At 60.3% G+C, this 21,132-nt stretch overlaps 1 protein-coding gene and 1 long non-coding RNA gene across 6 annotated transcripts; one reads left to right on the top strand and one right to left on the bottom strand.

The window, feature by feature from the left end:
• Positions 1–3,352: 3,352 nt before the first annotated feature.
• On the bottom strand, positions 3,353–10,355 carry ADAMTSL5 (ADAMTS like 5). 5 transcript variants are annotated; one of them, XM_054505079.2, is made up of 13 exons: positions 10,232–10,355; positions 9,255–9,321; positions 8,528–8,723; positions 8,326–8,417; positions 8,012–8,072; positions 7,756–7,864; positions 6,507–6,634; positions 6,089–6,200; positions 5,655–5,741; positions 5,350–5,513; positions 4,991–5,189; positions 4,846–4,917; positions 3,353–4,515 (listed from the first exon to the last, which is right to left on the bottom strand). In XM_054505079.2, exons 2-13 carry the CDS (start codon positions 9,287–9,289, stop codon positions 4,214–4,216), a joined length of 1,557 nt encoding a protein of 518 aa, XP_054361054.2. In that variant the 5' UTR covers positions 9,290–9,321; positions 10,232–10,355; the 3' UTR covers positions 3,353–4,213. The 5 variants fall into 5 exon arrangements, with proteins under 5 accessions (XP_054361054.2, XP_054361055.2, XP_045719407.2 ...); XM_054505080.2 differs by having other exon boundaries at positions 8,980–9,321; positions 10,232–10,288; XM_045863451.3 differs by having other exon boundaries at positions 9,000–9,321; positions 10,232–10,288.
• A 62-nt stretch (positions 10,356–10,417) lies between these two features.
• On the top strand, positions 10,418–16,916 carry LOC123834308 (uncharacterized). The gene is made up of 3 exons (XR_006788433.3): positions 10,418–10,715; positions 11,625–11,833; positions 16,245–16,916. It is a non-coding gene; the product is annotated as an uncharacterized LOC123834308 (long non-coding RNA).
• Positions 16,917–21,132: the final 4,216 nt, after the last annotated feature.

Below are 21,132 nucleotides of genomic sequence, written 5' to 3'. Positions count from 1 at the left end.
GAGAGGAGGTGAGTGGGGTGAGGCTGACCTTGCAGATACCTGGAAGGCGTGGTGAGGACTTTGCCTTTGCTTGGGGATGCAGTCTTTGCAGGGAGCAAGGGAGGGACTGAGCATAATCATTACTGAGCCTCCCTCCCCCCGCCCCCGCCCTGCTGAGAAGTCCAAATGGGTGTGGGGGACACGGATCCGGGAATCTGCTTATTGCTGGCCCAGCTGTTTGAAGAATGTGGTGTGGCCATAGTCCAGGGACGGACAAGGAGGTACCAGGCTTGCTCTGCACCTGGCATTGACCCCTGCCATCCAAGGGGGCAGCAAAATGGGCTCTAGCTGTGTCCCTTCAAAGATTTTCCCCAGACCGCCAGGGGTCAGCCCACCAGGGAGCACAGGTGGGAGGACACACCTGTCTTACCAGGTGGAAACAGGACCTTTAGCCCCTCAGACTTGTTTGTTGTTGTTGTTGTTTTAAGATTTTATTTATTTATTTGAGAGAAAGAGCAGAGCGAGAGAGTGTGAGTGAGCGCACGAGTGTGGGGGATGTGGGGCTCGATCCCAGGACCCTGAGATCATGACCTGAACTGAAGGCAGACGCTCAACTGACTGAGCCACCCAGGTGCCCCTATTTTGTTTTTAATTTAAACATACAGAAAAGTGTAACCAGCAACTCAGAGCTGGTGACGCAACATGGCCAGCCCCTCCCAGTCACTTGCCACGCCCAACGGTGGCCCCTGTCCTGACTCCATTTACGCTGTCCGTGTGCATCACTTACGTCTCGACTACGCTGTGTCCTGCCCTTGCCTGTGTGACTCAGAGCCGCGGCGGTCAGATTCACCACCCTGCTGCAGGAGTGATCCAGACTGGTTTTGGGTGGTGATGGACAGTATTTCACTCAGTTTATGTACACCATTCCACTGTTGGTTGGAGTGGTTTCCAGTTTGTGGTTATTGTGACGAAAGCTGCTAGGAACATTCTAGAACTGGCCTTTGGTGAGCAGAGCTCTTGTTTCCTTGGGCACACACCTGTCAGAGATTGCAGGGTGAGCATTCGAGTGTCCTGGGGAGGCTGATGCAAATGACCACACACTGGGAGGCTTAAAACTAGAGATTTATTCTCCCACATTCTGGAGGCCAGAAGCCGGATGTCAGGGCCTGGCAGGACCAAGCTTCCTCCGCAGCCTCCAGGGGAAAGGTCCTTCACCTGTTCCAGCTCCTGGCAGCTCCAGGCCTCCTCGGGCTTGCAGCTGTGTCCCTCCAGAGTCACCTCCGTAGCCACGCAGCTGTCTCCTCTGTCTGTCTTATGAGGACACCTGTCACTGGGTTTAGGTCCCACCTGGTTAATCCAGGATGATCTCATCTTGAGACTCTTAATTGCATCTGCAAAGACCTTTTTTCCAAATAAGGTCCCATTCACAGGTTCTGGAGGTTAGGACCTGGATATGTGCTCAGCCTGCCATAGTGAGGACTGCTTCACTTAGAGCAGCACGGCCAAGCTGTTCTCCACGGTGGCTACCCCGCATGGCCCGCATGTAACCCCAGGGGGCTGTGGGACAGCCCGGAGGCTCTCAGCAGCTGTTGGGACCGCGTCCTAGTTCAGGGTCAGAAGGAAGGGAGAGCGGGCCCCGGGCAGGCAGTAGGGGGCTGCTGGCTGCAGAGAATTAAAAATAGTAAGAAAAGCATGGGAAGCCCAGAGCCAGCCTCCTGCAATGTTGTGGGGAAAACCTTTCGGGGGAACCAATGAAATAGTCATTGCGGTTATCATCCTCTTACTAACAGGACGCGTTTCAAACTTGCCTGCTTTTGTCCTTTCTCCTTGACTAAACACCTCCTCCTGAGGGAAGTGGGTCCAGAGAATTCGCAGCTGTGCCCCCCGCCCCAGGCCTCAGCCAAGGGAGCTGGCCGCAGGTGGACGGTCCTTACTGCCACCACCACCCCCCCGTGCCCCTTCGGGCGACATTTCAGCCTCTAACCCAAACGGGCATTGCCCATTCCCGAGGGGACACGGTAACTAATAAGAACTGAGAGCCAATGACTGTAGAGAGGGAGACAGCTCCGGTAGCCCGCTCCTGTCACTCTACGTGACCACCTGTAGTTTTCATCCCTGGGCCGGACTTGAATGTCTTTAGAATTGCAACATCTTCTTCTCTCTTTTAATTGTTCAAGTGTTCGTTTTAAAGCTAAAGAGCAAATCCGAAATCAAGAGCATGTCCGCTGTGGTTGTTACACGATGGTCCCTGGAAACAATGTTGCCGTGCAGAGGAGGGGGCAGTGAAGACATGGGGTCCCCGCTCGTGGGGCCACTGCCATCCCGTCCGCCAGAGTGCACCCCGTGCTGGCCTCTCCTCGCCGGCTGGGCCAGCTGGCTTGGGAACCCGGGACAGGGCCGCCCCATGGATCCCCCACTCCCCGACATACCCCACGACAGCAGGGAGGCAGAGGGGGCACCCGTGGGCTAAGAGGTGCTGGCAGGACTGACAGGCATGGAGGGGCCCTGGGCGTGGGTGCCGTGTACGGAGGCTGGCGTGCGGAAGGAGGTGGCAAGCATCCAGGAGAGAAGTGGGCGCCAGTGAGGGGCATGGGCATGGGGCCCCTGGGGGCTGCAGGCAACTCCAGGGGCCTTGAATCCCTTCCTTTCCCATCCTGCCACCAGGGGGCGCCCAGGCCCCACGCCTCCTCCAGAACTGTGCCCCATTTTCCGCCGAGGGACTGGAGGTATGCCCCACCTTCAGCACTCCTGCTGGAGGACAGGGCTAGGCCTGGACGGAGAGGCTGGGGGCGGAGGGACTGGGGGCGCAGTCCAAGGAGCGTGGTTCCCATGCTCAGAGCTGCGAGGGGCTCAAAGGGGACCCGCAGATGGGGAAACAGGCCAGGGAGGGGCAGGGTCTGCCCCTGGGTCACCTGCAAGGAGGTCAGGGGGCTGAACCTGAGACCCCCCAGTTGAGCATCCCTTGTCCTAGAGAAAAGCACAACCAGGGATGGTACCAAATGACAGCATGAGCCATCCCATCAGGGAGGGAAGGTAAAAGGGTGGCTCTTCCAGGGATCCCCAAGGAGAAGGTTTGCTGAATGACACCCACCAGGTACCCCCAAATCACACATGACCGAGGCTCCAGAATATATGAGTAGCAGATCTCCAGCGCGTAGGGGACAGGCTGAGAGCTGCGACCAGCCTCCTCTGCTGGGGATCGACCCTGGATGGCATGCCAGGAAAGTGTGGCCCCCAAGGGGGCATAGGAGGGGGCGCTGGACCAGGAGAAGGTTGAGGGCTGGGGTGCATACACTGTGACAGCATGATTGCGAGTCCAACTACCAGCACATCCTGGGATCTCTGCGGCCAAGTATGCTTAACTTGGGTGCCCTTGTTTTTAAAAAGTGCTTGTAAAAGTTACATAGGAATAAACAAGGGATGGATAGCAGAGTTGCCTGAAAGAAACCCAGCCAGGGGTGCCCGGCTGGCTCGGTCCGTGGAGTGTGTGACTCTTGATCTCCAGGTTGTGGGTTCAGACCCCACGATGGGTGCAGAGGCTACTTTAAAAAATAAAAACTTTAAGAAAGAAATTAAGAAAGAGAGAAAGAGGGAAGGAACAAAAGAAAGAAACCAGCCAGAAATGCTGAGGCTCTCCAGATTATCTCTGGACTTATGGTAGCCAGGCAAGAGGGGAAGTGGGTACATTACAGTATCTGGTTAGGCGTGTCTTCTGGGGAGCGTGCCTGTTTGTTAGAGTGTCTTTGAATACATGCAGCCTATGTGTGTCCGTGAGAAGAGAGAGCACATGGTGTCAGGTTGTTAAACAGCAATGAGCTTCCTGGTAGCAAGGGCAAGAGGGGAAATGGATACATCATAATGTCTTCCTTTGGGCCTTGCTTGTTTGTGACAGTGTCTCTAAGAAAGTGAGTGTGAGGCAAAGGGGATAAAAGCAGACACAAAGTTTCAAAGTGTAAAATATCTACGAGTTTCCTGGCAGCCAGAGTGAGAGAGGAAATGAGTTCGGGTCTATTCAGTGCATCCTCACCACTGGCTCCTGCTCATGGCAGTGGATCTGACCGTGTGCAGGGCCGTCTAAGCATGTGTGATGGGAAGTCACATAGCTGTGGATGGGAGATATTTCTAAGCTCACTGGAAGCCAGGGCAAGAGGGGAAATATGCTGAGTTTGAGCCTGGTCTAACATGGTCCAGCATGTCTTTCTTGCTGCACGTGGCAAGGGCCTTGTCGAAGGGCTCAGACAGGGCAGTGACGGGCGGCCAGGCGCACACGGCTGTCCTCAGCGGGGCTCCAGGCCCGGGCATAGCCCGTGTGGGGCAGCAGTAGTCGGTCTTGAGTGCCATCCGGGCTGATGAGGCGCTGGACAGCCAGCAGATACTCACGGTGGAGGTCCAGCCGGGGGCAGGGGCAGCGACCCAGTGCCCACACGTACTCGAGGGCCCGCAGTGGCGAGCGGTTCTTGTAGATGAGCTGCACTTGAACCTCATAGCGCGTCTCCTGGGCCTGGTGCAGGCGGCTCAGCACTCGGGCCCTGAATACTGCAGGCAGGACCGCGTGGAGGCTGGCTGGACGCTCTACCCTGGGCACCCATCCACACGCACCCCATTGCCAGAAAAAGGAACTGGGGTCACATGGGGCCACTGGATGTCCCTGGGGACTGGGGGTGGGGGGAGGGGCGGGGGTCAGGTGAGGTCAGGGATCAATGAGAGGTCAAAGGTCAGATTAGGGCAAAGGGTCAGAAGGAGTCCAGTGGGCGTCAGGTCAAAGAGTCAGAGGTAAAGTCAGGCCGCAGGGGAGGGTCAGCAGCTCAGGGGTCAGGCTCGGGTCAGTTAGGAGCCAGGTAAGGGCTGGGGTTCAGAGTCTCTCACCAAAGTCGCCTCGACAATAGTACAGCAGCCGGTGGGCGCGACCTCGGGTGTCAGGGCAGCGTCCGCAGGGGTCTGTGGGGGTGGCACAGTAAGGGGCACAGGCCTCCCCTCCCTACTTGCTCCACCCTGGCCATGCCCGCCTCACCTGGGGTCGGGGTTGGGGTGCGCGGGGCACTGGGAGCTGGGGCTGCAGGGAGTTCGGGGGCCTGCGGTTCTACCTCCCGAGGCTGCTGCTGCCGCAGGGACCAGCCCACGGCCTGCGCCTGTGCCTGGAAGGGCCCGTAGCGCTCCCGCGGGAGCCAGAACTCGAACGCGATGCCGGGGTTGGGCTCCTGCAGGAGGACCTGGAGGGGTGTCACACCTAGGGAGCCGCACTGGGACCTGATGGCCCGGCTTCCCCTCTCCGACCCCTGCCTCCCGCCCCCCTCCTGTAACCCAACCATCCCCTACCTCTGCCACCCCCGCCTCACTGCCCAGCTGCCCCCTGCAGAAGTTGGCCCGCACCTGCAGGAGCAGGTCTTGGGACGTGGGCCCAGCCGCGCTCAGCGTCTCCTCTGGCCCTGCAGCGCGGGTGTAGACCACACGGGTTCCCGCCGCCTCGTAGGTCCCGGGTGGGCTGACCGCCCAGTTCCCGTTGAGCACGTAGCGTCCGTCGCCCCCTATCAGCGCTGCAAGGGAAAGGTCAGCCCGGGCTCCGGGACCGGCCCGTCCAGCCTCCCGACCCTGGCGTCCTCCTCCCCCCCGCCTCAGGCTCCCCGGCTGCTCCCAGGCGGTCAGCAGGGTGCCTCCCCCCTCGGACCCCGCGATACCCAGGTGGTTGCGGCTCCGGTGGGCTACACGGATGTGTCTGGCGCCCTCAGGGATCAGGGTCACGTTCCAGTACCCAGCGAAGGCACCTGGACGGGAGGAAAGGAGGGTGTTGGGGCGCAGGTGGGAGGGTATTTGAGGGACGATTTGAGGACTAAATGAGATACTGCGGTAAGAGATACCAGGAGTCCTGGTAACCCCCAAACGATCGGTTAACTTTGGAGTTAGGAGGATTATTCTCGATTAAGTGCAGCAGGGAGAGTTAGAAACCCATCTGTTCCTAGGAGGGCTGGGCCACCTGGCAATAACCAATCAGAATGAAGAGCGGGGGGGCTGGGCCACAGACTGCCCAATCAGCTCGCGACTTCGCTTCCGGGCCCGAGGCTCGTTAAAGGGCCCGCTCTGGGTTAGCAGGGAGGACGGAGAGGGCGGTCACCGGCGTCTCGGAACACGCGCTGCACCAAAAGGCACGACTCGTTGGTGCCGCCGCAGCGGCCGCAGTGGTCTTCGCGGGCGTCCGAGCCCAGCAAACCGTCACAGCCGGCGCTCTACAGGGGCGAGGAGGACAGGCGCGGCTTCACCGACAGCCCCCTGCCCCGGACCGTCCTGGGGGGCGGGACCGTCCTGGGGGCGGGACCGTCCTGGGGGGCGGGACCCACGAGTAAAGGGGCGGGCTCTGGAGGGCAGAGGCTGCGGTGGAACCTAGCGGTGGGCGGGACGTGGGGAGGGGATGGTCCATGTGGGGGCGGGGCTTAGGGAAGAGGGTGGGACCGGGGACTGAACGGGTTGGGGTCTGAGGTCCCGGCCCCGGGTGTGAGACGGACGGGGCTTTGCGGGGTCCCGCGAGGCCTTACGAGGCAGCGGCCAGCCACGCAGAGCCCCTGGGTCTCCGGGCTGCAGGGGGTGCCATCCAGGACGCGGCCGAAGCTGTGGTAGAAGGCGTGGCCCTCGGCCAGACAGTTGAGGTCGCACTGGTTGGGCGCTGGGGGCGGGAGGAATTGTGGGGCCAGTGGAGTACCTCTGTCGGAGTTCCAGCCTCCTCCCCCTCAGGCAGATGAGGCCCGGAGACTCAGCCAAAGCCACACATGGAGGTTGAGGCAGAGCCAGGGCTGGAACCTAAGCATTCTGTCCCCAGCTCCTGGGGACTGTCCCAGGCAAGTATCCTGGGCCTGCGTACACGCATGCACGCATGCTTTCATTCATTCAAGTTAAGCTCTCACCTTAGGGAGGCCCTACACGTTATCCATTGCTAACATCCTTACGCATTCTTCATTCATTCTTTAGTTCTGCAAACACTGACAGAGCACCCACTACTTTCCCAACACTGTTCCAGGCTCTGGGGTACAGCGGTGGCAGAGGTCACACAGCACTTGGGCCCTGCACCCAGCATGTGCCCAATAAAAAGTGTTCAGTGCTGACGGAATTCTGCACAGCCTGGGTGTGTCACTGGCCCTCCCCAGGACTCAGTTTCCCCCTCTGCCTGGCAGTGGGGCAGAATGGGAAGTCCAATCGCAGGCACAAGCCCACATAGCCCTGATTCCTGCTCCTCCTGGCTCCCACCCCCCTGAGCCTGGCACACTGGCCTTGGGCCTCTGTGGGGGTGGGATCACGGCAAATCTCCTCTAATTCTTAGGGGAAAAAACCCCAACCTCTCCCTCAAAAATACCCAATGAGGTCGACAGATGGAATGTTCTCCATATCTGTATCTGCTTCCACTCTAGGGTCTAAAGCTGCCTGTTTCCTTTAAATCTGGAGGCGCGCTGCCCTGGGCACACAGTTATGTAACTTGCTGCCTTCAGCTAAATGCGGCAACATTTCCTGCTACCGGGATAAGTTTGAGAACTCTTGGCCTCTGGATACAGCTCCAAGTAAATCTTCAGCCTGGTGATCAACCCTGAGCAGGACAGACCCTGCCCCTCCCTCTGCTCCTGTTTCACAGGTCACATTGCTCTCCCTCCCCCACACCATCATTTCAACTCCTATATATCCTTCAAAGCCCCAGTGCTAATGTTCTCTTCTCCTTGCAGTCCTCCAGTCTTCTTGCTTTCTTAGCAACCCCTTCTCCCTGCCTCTTCTGGACCAACAGGAGGGAAGGCTACTCACCACCATAGAAAGGCACCCACTGGTAAGTCTTCTGGGTGCCCAGGACAGGGTGGCCATTGTAGAGGGCACACTGGAGATCTCGGAAGGGAATGGCCCCTAGGGGACAGTCCTGAGGACAAAGATAGGTCCGAGGCTGGGAGAGCCCCAGGGGAGCCCAGAGAACCTGGGAGGGTGGCAATGGTATCTGGGGGTGTGAGCCGGGAAACAGAAGGTCTTCAAGGCCCAGCCAAGGGTCTGGGAGGTAGACAGAACTTACCGGCAAAGGGCAGAGGCGGTACTCGTGGGAGTCTCCCCAGCACGGCTCTCCCCCAGGAAACCTACAAGGAGCAAGATGGCCAGATCGTGGCTAGGACCCCCAGTAACCTTCTTTCTGGAGCTGGCCTGCCCCCCCCCCCACCTTTGGCCTGGTCAGCCCCACCCACATTCCAGTTGGATCAGTGGGATTAAAAGGCACAGCATGTGTGGGCAGGCTGAGGGTGCGGCCAGGAGTGGGGCGGGCTGGCAGGAGAGGGGGGGCAGACACCCCCTCTCACCCCACCCCACCCAGCCAAACCCCAGCTTTCTGCTCACCAGAAGCAGCGCCTGCTGCGCACCGAGAGACCTCGCCCACAAGAGCTGGAACAGCGGCTCCAGGAACCCCATGGGGTCCACTCACCTGGACCCTACTTGGGGAGAGAAAGGCACCATCAGCATGGAGAGGAGCCCGGAGGCCCCCAGACCACTGGCCAGCTCCCTAAGTCCACTGGCTCCCTGGACTCATGTCCCCCCTTACCTGAGCACTGCCCCCTAAACCAGAGTTCAGGAGAGTCCACAGCAGAAGGAGGTTCTGGAGGGGGCGGAGTGTGGGGGAGCAGGGAGGGCGCTGCAGTGGGGGTGCCAGCAGGCCAGGGTCTGAACCCCAGCTCTGTCCCAATTGGCTGTGTGATTTGGGGCAGTAATTTAACCTCTCTGGGCCTCTGTTCTTGTCTCTGAAAAGTGGGGTAATAACAGAGCCCCCGTTACAGGAAAATTTCAGGGGCCCATCGGATCAGGGAAGAAAGATAGGTGGCACAGAGCCTGGCAGTGGAGAGGGAGAGCTCAAAGAATTATCTGCTGGTATTATTATTGACTGTGTGTTGTCTTAGAATGTACACAGTAGGTGCTAAATCTGTGTCTGATTATGGAAGGAATCATTCCAGGAGAGTGCATGGGTGTCTCCAGAGTTGGGGCCCTATAACCACTCACCCCACCATTGTTGTTTCTACCTTCCTGTGTGACCGAGGGCCAGCCACTCCACTTTCCCGGGCCTCAGTTTCCCCATCTGTGCCATGGGGACCAGCTGGACTCAGTCCAGGGCTCTAGGAGGGACTTTGCAGAGGTGCTGCTGCTGGGGGCTGAGTCAGGGCCCGAGTCCCTGGCGGAAGCCCTCTGCCTGCCCCTGGGCCTCCAGGACCACCTCAGCTTCCAGACCCGAGGCAGCAGGGAGCCCCTGGATTGAGGGATAACAAGGGGGGGGTGACCTGGCCCCAGTCCAGTCGCCGACTCCTGACCGCATGTGCAGAGGATGTGGGCCCCACCGAGGGCGGCCTGCAGAGGTAAAGGGGCCACTGATGAGAATGATGCAGGAAAGAGGGAGGCATCCGGGGGTGAGTGGATTGGGGTGGGGCAGACTTTCCCTCCCCAGGCCTCAGTCTCCCCATCTGTCAGGGGAAGGATGAAGTCACTCGCCATCCACACCCTCCTCATCACCATGGCATTGCTGGAGAAAGGGGGAGGGAAGTGGCCACCTGGTGAGTCCTTTCTCAGGCCACGGCCAGGCTGCCTGGTGGTCAGCAGAGCCCGAAGGATGCGAAGGACAAGCTGGAGGTGTCTAGCCCCGAGGTCCTGGGCACTGGTCCTGTACCAGTGGACCCTCTGGGCCCTTTTGAGCCCCAGTTTCCCTGGTTCTCAGGCCCTGGCTCTGACATTCCCACCTGGGGCATCAGGGGCTGGGGGCCCTGGTGGCTCCAGGTGCTGAGAACCTTGGGGGCCACTGGGCAGGTCCCCTTCTCTGCCCAGAGCTCTGTAGCCAGCTGTGTCTCTGCCCCTCTCTGAACCCAGAGCCCTGGCCAGCTTGGGAAGAAGTTGGTTGGAGAGCTGAGATAGGGGCAGAGGGCTTGGCCTTCTGACGCCCCCTCTCCCACCACACACACTCAGCACTAGCTTGAGGGGAGGGAGTCTAAGTGGTGGGAACTGAGGGGCTAGAAGCACCATCTTTTACTCCCCAGAGACCCGTCCCAGAGGAGCAAGACACACGTCGTTCTGGCTGCACTCCTGACTGCAGGTGTGATCCCAGGGCAAGCCACGCCTCTTAGGCCTCAGTTTCCCCAGGAGGAAGTGGGGAAGAGCTTTCTCCCATCCTGGGGACTGCTGCCTGGCCAGCCCCTAGCCGGACCGGGCCCTGGGACGGGGAGGAGAAGCCAGCCGGGATAGTGGGAGGATAGGAAGAGGGACTTACCGGCTACGTAGAGCCCAGGCGGCACGTCCTGGCTCCCCGGGCGGCCCCAGGACGAGCGGAAGCGGCGGGGCCCGCGGGGAGGGGCGAGGGGGAGCCAGGGGCAGCCCCTCCCACCCGGCCTCCCGGGGCGCGCCCAGGCCGGGGTCCGCAGGGGCCGCAGCCCCGTGCGCCCTCGCGCGGCCGTTGCGCGCCTCGGCGCGTATCTACGGCAGGGGACTGCCCCGCGCGGGCCCCGGTCCCCCGGAGCCGCGGCCTGGTGTTCCAGCGCACATATCCCGGTGACCTTGGAAAGCCCAGGGCGGGGGAGCCGTGCGGGAACTGACCGCCTCTACCCCCCACCCCGGGGCTGCTATTCCGGGCGCCGCGCTCAGGGCCAGGGAATGTGCGAGAACCGAGGTGGCCCTGCCATGGTTCCGGGAGTCCGGGACGCTGCCTCCTTTCCACCGACGCCCAGATCGCGTCCCCGCGAGGGTCCCCTTTCTCGGTCAGTCCCCCTCTCCCCTGATCCTCCCTCCTAACCCTCCCTCAAGGTCATCCTACTGAGGAACCCCGCTCGCCTGGGTTGCAATCCTGGGGTTCCCACTCCAGGTCCCGGCCACCCCGGAGCAGGGCCCCAACGCACTGAGAGAAGCTCGGCTCCAGGGGCCAGGCGTGGGGGCGGAGAGCCCCCTTCCAGCCCTGCCAGGAGCATTCCCGGCACTGCTGTCACCAAAGGACATGCCCCACCCTGCCTTCCGCTCTCCCTGCCTGGCCGCCGGCTGTGAGCTGCAGCTTTGGAGCCGGACCCGGGTCCAGAAGACCCGTTTCCCGGCCGGCAGCGGCCCCCTCCCTAGGATTTTAGTTTTCCCATCCAGGCAGTGGGGTCCGTGGGGTTCTTCACTTCACTCCCCACAGGCACTGTGTCCTGCTGTGTATACAGGAGTCACTCAAGCGGCCAGGAGGGTATGCAAGACACTTCCGAGGGGGGACCTCAGCTCTTTTTGAGGGCTGGCAAGGGCCGAGTTACCCCAGGGCTCCCCGCCACCCCACCCTTTCCCAGCTTGGCTTCTGTGCCGGCCCCCTCCCCCTGCTCATGCAGCAAGCAGTAGGTGCCCTCTGCTCACCCCCTCCCCTGGCTCCTTGCTCTTGCCCATGATGTTCCCTGACGGGTGGGTTGAGGAGATGGGGACACCAAGGGGATGATGAGTGGACTGCCCCTCTGGTCAGAGGCAAGCCCAGGCTCAGCTTGATTGCCCCCTCCTCCTGGAAGCCCACTGTGGGGTGTCCAGCCCTGACCACGGGGAGGGCGGTTACCAGTCCAGCTCTGTCTGCCTTCCAGCCCGGAGAAGCTCAGAGCAGGTCGACTCGATGCCATCTATGCATGCAGTCTTTACTGAGCACCTACTATGTGCAGGTACGGCTGTGAATGACCCAGCTAACTAGGCTGAGGGAGGCAGCCCCCTGCGAGTGCAGAGTCCTACCTTTCGATCGGGACACCCAGAGGCAATAGCCCAGGCCCACTGCAGATGGGGTGGGGGTCAGCAAGGCCCTCACTGAAGAGGCAATTGCCACAAGGAGGAGGGCAGCGCGGGTGGAGGAGACAGCCTGTGCACAACCCCGGAGGTGAGAATAAGAGAACAAGGGACAGTCGGGAGGTCAGGGTGGGGGGCGGAGGTGAGGTCAGAGGGGCGTCGTGGGATGGGAGCCCTGGAGGTGGGGGAGGGTGTTCTAGTCTTGGAAAAGCCACACCTGGCTGCCGTGGGGGCCAAGAAGGCAGCGAGGAGGCAGCGGCGTCCTGGGGGGAGAGCCCCCGTGCTGGCATTTCGGGTGGAGGTGAGGAGCCTCGGGCGGCTCTCAGCTGTTGGGGAGCAGAGCATGTAGGAGTTCCATGGGGGGTGATGGTGGGAAGAGGTGAGGCGGGAGCTTGGCCTGAGCTGCTGGAAGGGAGGTGCCCATTGGCTGGGGTGGGGGGGCAGGCATGGGAGAACACGTCCACAGGTCGCTCCTGGACGGGTCTGGGGTGAGACGTCTGTGGGCCAGCAAGAAGAGGCTGGGAGAGCAGGGGCTTTGTCTGGCTGGAGAGAGGTGGGTGTCCTTGACACATGGGGGTGTTTAGAGGCGTGGGTGAGATCACGGGGCATGAGCATGGATGGAGTGAGACGAGGGCCTGCGTACCAGGGGCCTGGGATGGGGGAGGCGAAGGGGGGCGTGGGGTCCTAGAGGCCTAGGGATGTTGGGCTTCAGGGAGGAGGGGGGGGAATCAGCATTGCCAGAGGCAGTCAGTGACCTTGATGAGGTTAATCCTGGTTGGACGGGGCCTGAGAAAGGGTCGCAGGAGAGGCGGTGGGGACAGCAAGGGCAGGCACCGTCTGCTGAGCACCTACTGTGTGGTAGCTGTAGGCTGGGGCCTGAGGGGCGTCAGGAATAAATCAGGCTTGGCTCAGGGGCTCCACCAAGTGGACAGTCTCCTTCCCTCAGACGGGCCTCATTCCTTGAGTCCCAGGCCAAAGAGCTATGCAGGGAGTGCATACAGCAGGCACTGTGTCCTGCTGTGTATACAGGAGTCGCTCGAGCGGCCAGGAGGGTATGCAGCAGGCCCTGTGTCCTGCTGTGTATACAGGAGTCACTCAGGCTGCTAGGAGTACATACAGCAGGCACTGATCCTGCTGTGTATAGAGGAATCACTCAAGTGGCCAGGAATGCATACAGCAGGCACTGTGTCCTGCTGTGTATACAGGAGTCACTCAAGCAGCCAGGAGGGTATGCAGCAGGCACTCTGTCCTGCAGGAGTGCATACAGCAGGCACTGTATCCTGCTGTGTATACCGGAGTCACTCAAGCGGCCAGGAGTGCATACAGCAGGCACTGTGTCCTGCTGTGTATACAGGAGCCACTCAAGCGGCCAGGAGTGCATACAGCAGGCACTGATACTGCTGTGTATACAGGAGTCACTCAAGCAGCCAGGAGGGTATGCAGCAGGCACTCTGTCCCACAGGAGTGCATACAGCAGGCACTGTATCCTGCTGTGTATACCGGAGTCACTCAAGCGGCCAGGAGTGCATACAGCAGGCACTGTGTCCTGCTGTGTATACAGGAGTCACTCAAGCAGCCAGGAGTGCATACAGCAGGCACTGTGTCCTGCTGTGTATACAGGAGTCACTCAAGCGGCCAGGAGTGCATACAGCAGGCACTGATCCTGCTGTGTATACAGGAGTCACTCAAGCAGCCAGGAGGGTATGCAGCAGGCACTCTGTCCTGCAGGAGTGCATACAGCAGGCACTGTATCCTGCTGTGTATACAGGAGTCACTCAGGCTGCCAGGAGTACATACAGCAGGCACTGATCCTGCTGTGTATACAGGAGTCACTCAAGCAGCCAGGAGGGTATGCAGCAGGCACTCTGTCCTGCAGGAGTGCATACAGCAGGCACTGTATCCTGCTGTGTATACCGGAGTCACTCAAGCGGCCAGGAGTGCATACAGCAGGCACTGATCCTGCTGTGTATACCGGAGTCACTCAAGCGGCCATGAGTGCATGCAGTAGGCACTGTGTCCTGCTGTGTATACAGGAGTCACTCAAGCAGCCAGGAGTGCATACAGCAGGCACTGTGTCCTGCTGTGTATACAGGAGTCACTCAGGCTGCCAGGAGTGCATACAGCAGGCACTGTGTCCTGCAGGAGTGCATACAGCAAGTACTGTGTCCTGCTGTGTATACAGGAGTCACTCAAGCGGCCAGGAGTGCATACAGCAGGCACTGTGTCCTGCTGTGTATACAGGAGTCACTCAAGCGGCCAGGAGGGTATGCAGCAGGCACTCTGTCCTGCAGGAATGCATACAGCAGGCACTGTATCCTGCTGTGTATAGAGGAATCACTCAAGCGGCCAGGAGTGCATACAGCAGGCACTGATCCTGCTGTGTATACAGGAGTCACTCAAGTGGCCAGGAGTGCATACAGCAGGCACTGATCCTGCTGTGTATACAGGAGTCACTCAAGCAGCCAGGAGGGTATGCAGCAGGCACTCTGTCCTGCAGGAGTGCATACAGCAGGCACTGTGTCCTGCTGTGTATACAGGAGTCACTCAGGTGCTCAGGAGGGTATGCAGCAGGCGCTGTGTCCTGCAGGGAGGGGACACAGCAGGTGCTGGGGCCTGCATGGGGGCCTAGCGCCTTGGGGATGGAGCGTGGTGGCAGATGGGGATGCGGTGAAGATAGGGTGTCCTGGGCCCTGCGCCCCCACCTCTGCGCCCTCGGGCCCCAGCGTCCTGCCTCTGTCCTCTGTCCTCTGGCCACAGCTCAGCTGGACTCAGCAGATTCCTGAGAAGGAGGCCAAGCGCTCAGCTCGAAATACCTCGTGCAGGTGGAGGGGTGCTTATGAGGTTTAGGCTGCAGGTGTGCGGCATCTCAGCCCCTCCACCCCTCCTGTGCCCTGGCTTAGACCCCCGACAGGGGGGCAGTGCGATCCCCTACCCTGAGCTCTAGCCTGGACTGTCCCTGAGGCAGGGCCAGGGGGGATCAGGCCAAGCGGACTACAAGTCCCCGTGGATGCGGGTCAGCTGAGCTCCTGCCACCTCTGTGGTCTTGCAGCCTTGGGGCTCAGGAAATGCCCATGAGCAGATCCCGTGGCCTCTGCCTACCCCCCCAAACCCCAACTCCCTGTGGCGTCCTGTGATGCCTCAGGCCTGGCCACGTGGTCCCCGGGATGTTTCAGCCTCCAGAGGAGCCTGGACCGGGGCGGGGGGGGGGGGAGGGCTCCTGCCACCCCTGCCCCAGAACCCTGGGTTTCCGCAGCTGCCCAGAGATGAATCCTCACTCCCACTTAATAGGGATACTGATGGGCAGCGGGACCCGGAGGGCCTGGGACGGCTTCTCCCCCACATCTGAATGGGTGTCCTGAGTTCCTTCTTGGAGGGAGTGTGTTGGGGGGAACTGCTTGGGTTGGGGACCCTGGGGGCAGGACCTGGAGGAGGAGGGGAGCGGGGCAGGAGAGGGTGTGAGGGAGAGGGCGTTCTCAGCAGGGGGACAGAGGGACAGCACGGGCAAAGCCCAGGTGGCTGGAGGCCCAGGTGAGGACCGGGCGTGGCAGGGGGCCTGTGCGGCTGGTGGGGGGCGGAGGGAGCAAGGGGGTCGGCTTGGAGGCAGAGAGGGGCGGGAGCTCGGGAGGCTCACTGAACATGGCAGGTCATCTCAGGTACACGGTTAGGTGGAAACATCAAGAAAGTTATGCATGACATGGTGCCATTTATAGAGAGGAAAAGATGTATGTTACATACATTCAGACGGGAAGGGGAAAGGGACACCCCTCGTGTTGCCCACGATGGTCCTGGGGCAGGGCTATGGGTGACCAAGTTACTGCCTTGTAGGTTCTCTGTGAATTTCTGTAATGACCTTCTAATTCAGATTTTTTTAAAGAAAAATTTTATTTTGGAGTAATTTTTGATTTACAGAAAGTTTTAAAGATGTTAGAGAGTTTCTGTCTACCCTCTGTCATCAGTGGTATAATCCGCTGCCCCCCCAAGACGTCCAGATCCTCATCCCGGGACCTGGGACGTGTCCCCTCACGCAGCAGAGGGGACCTTGTTAGGGCCCCCGAGGAGGGGGTGACCCTGGGTTCCCGGGGGCCCGGCGTCCTCACGAGGCCCTCACGAGGGGGAGGCAGAGGGTGGGAGTCCCAGAGATGGGCAGACCCCGCGCTGCTGGCGGTGAGGATGGGGGTTGCCGCGGACCAGGAAGAGGCCGGAGCCGGGTCTCCCGGGAGCCCTGGGGGACCAGCCCTGTCCACACCTTTGTTTTAGGACTTCTGACTTCACAACGTGAGGTTGATAAATGGTGATTTTTTTTTAAGCTACCAAATTTGTGGTGATTTGTTACAATAACCCCAGGAAACAAATAATTTTGTCACCACTCGGGAACTGATACTGGCATATTGTTATTACTAATTAATAATATTAGCAATTACTATTACTATTAACCGAACTCCAAACTGTATATGGATTTCACCATGTGTGTGTTTTTAGCTAATTTCCCTTTTCTGTTCCAGGATCTCATCCACGATCTCCCGTGACATTGAGCTACTTTTCTCATAATTGGTAAAAAGACCCAAACAGATGAAATAGAGATTATTCATGTGGAAATCTGGCCGGGTCTGATGCTCACACAGCACAGTGCACACAGCCAGAGTCAATCGATGTCCCTGGAGAGGAGTCGAAGCAGCATGCAGCTGGAGAGAGGATGCCAGGATAGGTGTCCTCCTCCCCCCAGAGGAGAAGCACCCACTCTGGACCCTGAGGATGCCCCCTCTGTGGGCAGGCTGTGGGGAGCCCAGGGAGGGTCTGAACTTGCATGAGGCCACCCAACAGGTCAGCACCTATGGAGTAGACAGCAGGGACAAACACAGGCCCGTGTCCGCATGTGGCGCGCCCAGCCTGGTGGGATGAAAACCAGCAGACCTGCAAGGAAATGACATAATTTCAGGTTGTGAGGGACCACAAAGGGAATCGAGGGGTGGAGGTGGCCTCCTGGACAAGGGTGGCCCTTGCCTAGGCCCTCGAAGATGAGAAGGGGCCGTTGGGAGGAGACTCAGGGATGGGGAGCATCATGAGCAGAGAGAAGGACATATGCAAAGGCCCTGAGGTTGGGATGAGCTTGGTATGGGAACTTGGACCAGCAGAGAGGCCAGGGCAGCTGGAGTGGGGTGAGTGAGTGGGTGGGTGGGAGGGCCATGGGGGGGCAAATCAGCAGGCCTTAGTTGGAATATGATTTGGTTCTGGAGGGCTTCTTGCTCATAGGAAGAGATTGAGCCTCCTGCCCCTGGGTCCCAGAGCAGGCCCTGAAACCAGCTCCCGGCCACCCCCCTGGTTCTGTGAGCCTCCAAGGGCCCAAACACTCTGTGTCCCCTGATCTAGCCAGGCAGTTGACACTTCCCTCATCTTCCTCTTGGGTAGACAGTCCTGAGGAATGTTGTACCCAGTTCCTTGGGGACCCACAGGGGTCACCAGGGCCCACCCTGCCCTATGCCCCATCCTCCCCACGCACTCACACCTGCTCTGCACCAAACCCTTGCTTCAGGCTCTGTGTTTGGCAGAGCCCAGATGGAGATATGGGAGGAGAGACAAGCCTCCCACTTTGGCGTCCTGCTGGCCTGCCCCATGTCATCAAGAGGGAGTGAAGGGCGCCTGGGTGGCTCAGTCGTTAAGCGTCTGCCTTTGGCTCAGGTCGTGATCCCGGGGTCCTGGGATCAAGCCCCACATCGGGCTCCCTGCTCTGCGGGAAGCCTGCTTCTCCCTCTCCCACTCCCCCTGCTTGTGTTCTCTCTCTCACTGTGTCTCTCTCTGTCAAATAAATAAAATCTTTAAAAAAAAAAAAAAAAGAGGGAGTGAAGACGGGGACAGGGGCCTCAGACCCAAGCTGCAGGCACTGGGAGGAGGAAGAGGAGCCGCTAAGGATAACTGAAGAGATTTGGAAGAAGGGTGGGAAAAAAGCCTGCAGAGCAGGGTCTGGGAGGACAGGAGAGGGCAGGGCTTCTAGAAGGAGCCAGCGAGGCGCATGAGGCTGGGAGAGGCAAGGACAGAGTTTGGTCCTGGGGTGGGGGGGGAGCCGGGTCTAGCCTCCCCCACACCGCTGGGCCAGTCTGGAGACAGCGCGTGGCCACAGTCATGGGGTTTCTAGAGTGTGGTGGCCGCTCCGCTCCTGGCCGTCCCCAGGGAGCTGCCAGGTGGGGTGACTGCTCACAAGTCCAGGCACGAGAGAGTCTATGGCGTTTCAAAGGCCAGGAGGCCAGAAAGGGACCCAGAGCCTCATGCTCCAGCTCCGGCACCTTCCGGAAGGGGCAGACTGTGCCACCCACATGCCCATGGGCTAACACCTCCCCAGGGAGGCCTCCAGGAGTCTCACCGCGGGGGGCTGTCTCGGCAGCCGCCCCCTCTGCCTGCAGCAGGTATTTGGAGCGAAGCTTCCCGGCATTTCTCCCAGGAAATGTGCTGAGTCTGGGGAGTTAGGTCAGGGAAGGAACAGACTATAGCCTGGAGCACGGGGGCTCCGGGCGGGAGCGGTGGGTGGCCAGGCCAGGTGCCGGCCCGAGAGACCAGCCCCGCCTCTGGAACCTGGGCAGGGGTCGGCATGGGAGGCTCAGGGAGCCCGCTGAGCCCCTTTGTAATGCTGCAGTCCTTTGCTTGCCAGGCACGCTGCCTCAGTTTACCCATCTATAAATTTGTGGGTATTAGTGCACTCCTAACGCTGTGATTTCTTTTGCGGAGGGTGGGGGATCTAACACGGTCTTCATTCCTTGTTGTTGTGGCAAACGTAACAGAAACTCACCGTTGTAACCGTCTCTAAGTGCACAGCTCAGCGGCATGAAGCACCCTCACACGGTCCTGCGACCGCCCCCACCCTCCGTCTCCAGAACGTTCCATCTCCCCACACGGAGACTCTGTCCCCGTGAAGCACGGACTCCCCACCCCCACCCTCTGTCTCCAGAACGTTCCATCTCCCCACACGGAGACTCTGTCCCCGTGAAGCACGGACTCCCCACCCCCACCCTCCGTCTCCAGAACGTTCCATCTCCCCACACGGAGACTCTGTCCCCGTGAAGCACGGACTCCCCACCCCCACCCTCCGTCTCCAGAATGTTCCATCTCCCCACACGGAGACTCTGTCCCCACGAAGCACGGACTCCCCACCCCCTGCCCCAGCCCTGGCTCCCACCCTCTCCTCTCTGTCTCTGTGGACGGGACTCCTCTGGGGACCTCCTGGGAGTGGGGTCCTGCGGGATGTGTCCTTCTGGGTCTGGCTCCTCTCGCTGAGCCCAGTGTCCTTGGGGTCCCTCCGCGTTGTGGCAGGTGTCAGGGTCCCTTCCTGTCTAAGGCTGGATCATACTGCAGCGTGGGGACGGACCGCATCGTGTGACATATCCATTATATGTCAGTGGACACCTGCTGTGTGTCCATTGGCTTTTTGGCTGTTGTGAATTATGCTGCTACAGACATCTGTGTTTTTTGTTTCATTGTAATGTTTTTTTCATTCTAGAGTGGTTGGGCAGAGGGTCCTTGCTGAGGGGGCAGGCAGAGAACGGGAGGTGTCCCCGGCCCTGTGGTAGAGGCTCAGCCGGGAAAACACAATGGGCAGCTGGGAGAGGGGGCAGAGCAGGTATCTGTGCAGGTGACAGGTGGGCTGTGAGGCTCCCGGCCAGGATCTTAGAGGGGTTCAGTGAGCTCGGCCACCTGCCCCTGCCAGAGCTCCCAGGGCCCCTGGGGCAGAAGCCCAGGGGGATGGTATGGGGGTGCGGAGAGCGGCTCTAGACTCCAGGTGGGCCTCGGCCACTTGCAGTCCAGCGATCTTGGGCTTGCATTTGCCTTCCTGAGTCTTGGTTTTCTCATCTGTAAAATGGGGCTGAGAACAGCGCCCAAGGATTAGCAGCTGCCCGCCAGGGGCCTGGCTTATACACGTTCGCCTGTGGAGGCCGTCCTGACCCACGGCCGTGGTTCAGTCGGGTGATCTCCTAGCAGTCATTCCATGAGGGCCAAGTGTATCTGTCCTGGGCGTGCAGGGCCCCGTGCAGGCTCCACATGCTGATATGTAGGAGCTAAATGGATGCCTGAGTTAACACGCAGAGGAGGGGTGTGACTGAGAGCCAGCAGAGCCCGGGGTGACAGTGACATGATGGCCCAGACCCATGGCCCCCCAGCCACCCACCTTCTGTCACGCTGCTCCTGGTTCCCATTAGCGGGAACTTGGGCTCCCCAGCTGCAGCCAGCTGGCCCCCAACGGTGGCCTGCAGTCCTTGGCCCGGGTGCTGAGGCCAGTCCCCCACAAAGGTCCCGGAGTCTTGCTCTGGGCCCTGCCCTGGGGCACGCTGAGAGGCCCCCATGCCCTGCGTGCCCCTGCTTGACACACCAGCTGGACATGTGACCATTCAGAAGGTGTTTCCCGTCCCTGGCAGCATGACAGGGCCAGATTCCGAAATCTGGTCTCTGGAAAATTCCAAGGCCTGATTCCAGCCACAGGGAGCCCTGCTAATCCCTCCCCATTCCTCGTGTTATGTAACATTTGGGGATTAATACTGTGGCATCCAGAGAAAGCTGCCTGCATTCAAATCCAGCACTGACCTTCCTGGCTTTGGAAGCCACAGCTTCCCCGGGCCTCAGTGTGCTCATCTGTACAATGGGGACGAGGCCAGTTCCTGTGTCCCAGGACTGATGTCAGGGTGACATGAGAGAACACAAGGAAGGAGCCTGGAAGTGAATCTGAGCTATGGCTCCTAGGAGGGTCCACGACTGCCCACCAGTCCTTTCATCCACCACCTCTCCTTGGCTGCCCAGGCCAGGAGTCACACACCCGCCTTTGCCCTTCGGTCCCCAGATTCTGCTCCTTCTCGCTGCCTAGTGACCTGCATATATGATACCCCCAACCCCCAGCTCTGCCCCTCCTGGGTCCCGGCGCCAGGACTCACTCCCTTCCCAAGCAGCCCCAGCCCGAGAGATACCGGGCTTCTTTCACTGCCCTCTGGATCCCGCCACGGCTCCCCAGTGCCACGAGAACCCTGTCAGGCCCCCACTCCCACTCGCCTCTCCCTCGGAGGCCTCTAAGAATGAGACAATCTTTCTGACCTCTGTTTCCTGCTCGGGGAAATGGGCACGTTGACACTTCACGGCTGGGCGGGAGGAGCGGGATTGGAAGCGCCGGCTTGGCGCAGGACTGGCGCGCGGGAAGCGGGCTCGGCTGTCACTGGAACTCCTGCCAGTCGGGTGTCCCCACACGCCCACGCCCGCCGCCCTCCCTCGGAGCGCACCTGCCCACTCCGGCGCCTGGCCACGGCCCCAGCGTCGGGCTCCGCCCCTCCCTTCCCCTCCCCTCCCCCTCGGCCTATAAGAGGCGCCCCAGCGCCGCGCAGCCCCCAGAGGTGGTCCCGCGGAGGCTGCGCCGGTGCCCGC

The sequence above is a fragment of the Mirounga angustirostris genome, unplaced genomic scaffold (assembly GCF_029215605.1).
Source record: "Mirounga angustirostris isolate CCGP_5_RB_7025 unplaced genomic scaffold, mMirAng1.0.hap1 SCAF_1, whole genome shotgun sequence".
Classification (NCBI taxonomy): Eukaryota; Metazoa; Chordata; class Mammalia; order Carnivora; family Phocidae; genus Mirounga; species Mirounga angustirostris.
The sequence above is the reverse complement of the archived record's forward strand: the minus strand, read 5'-3'. Positions and strand labels throughout refer to the sequence as shown.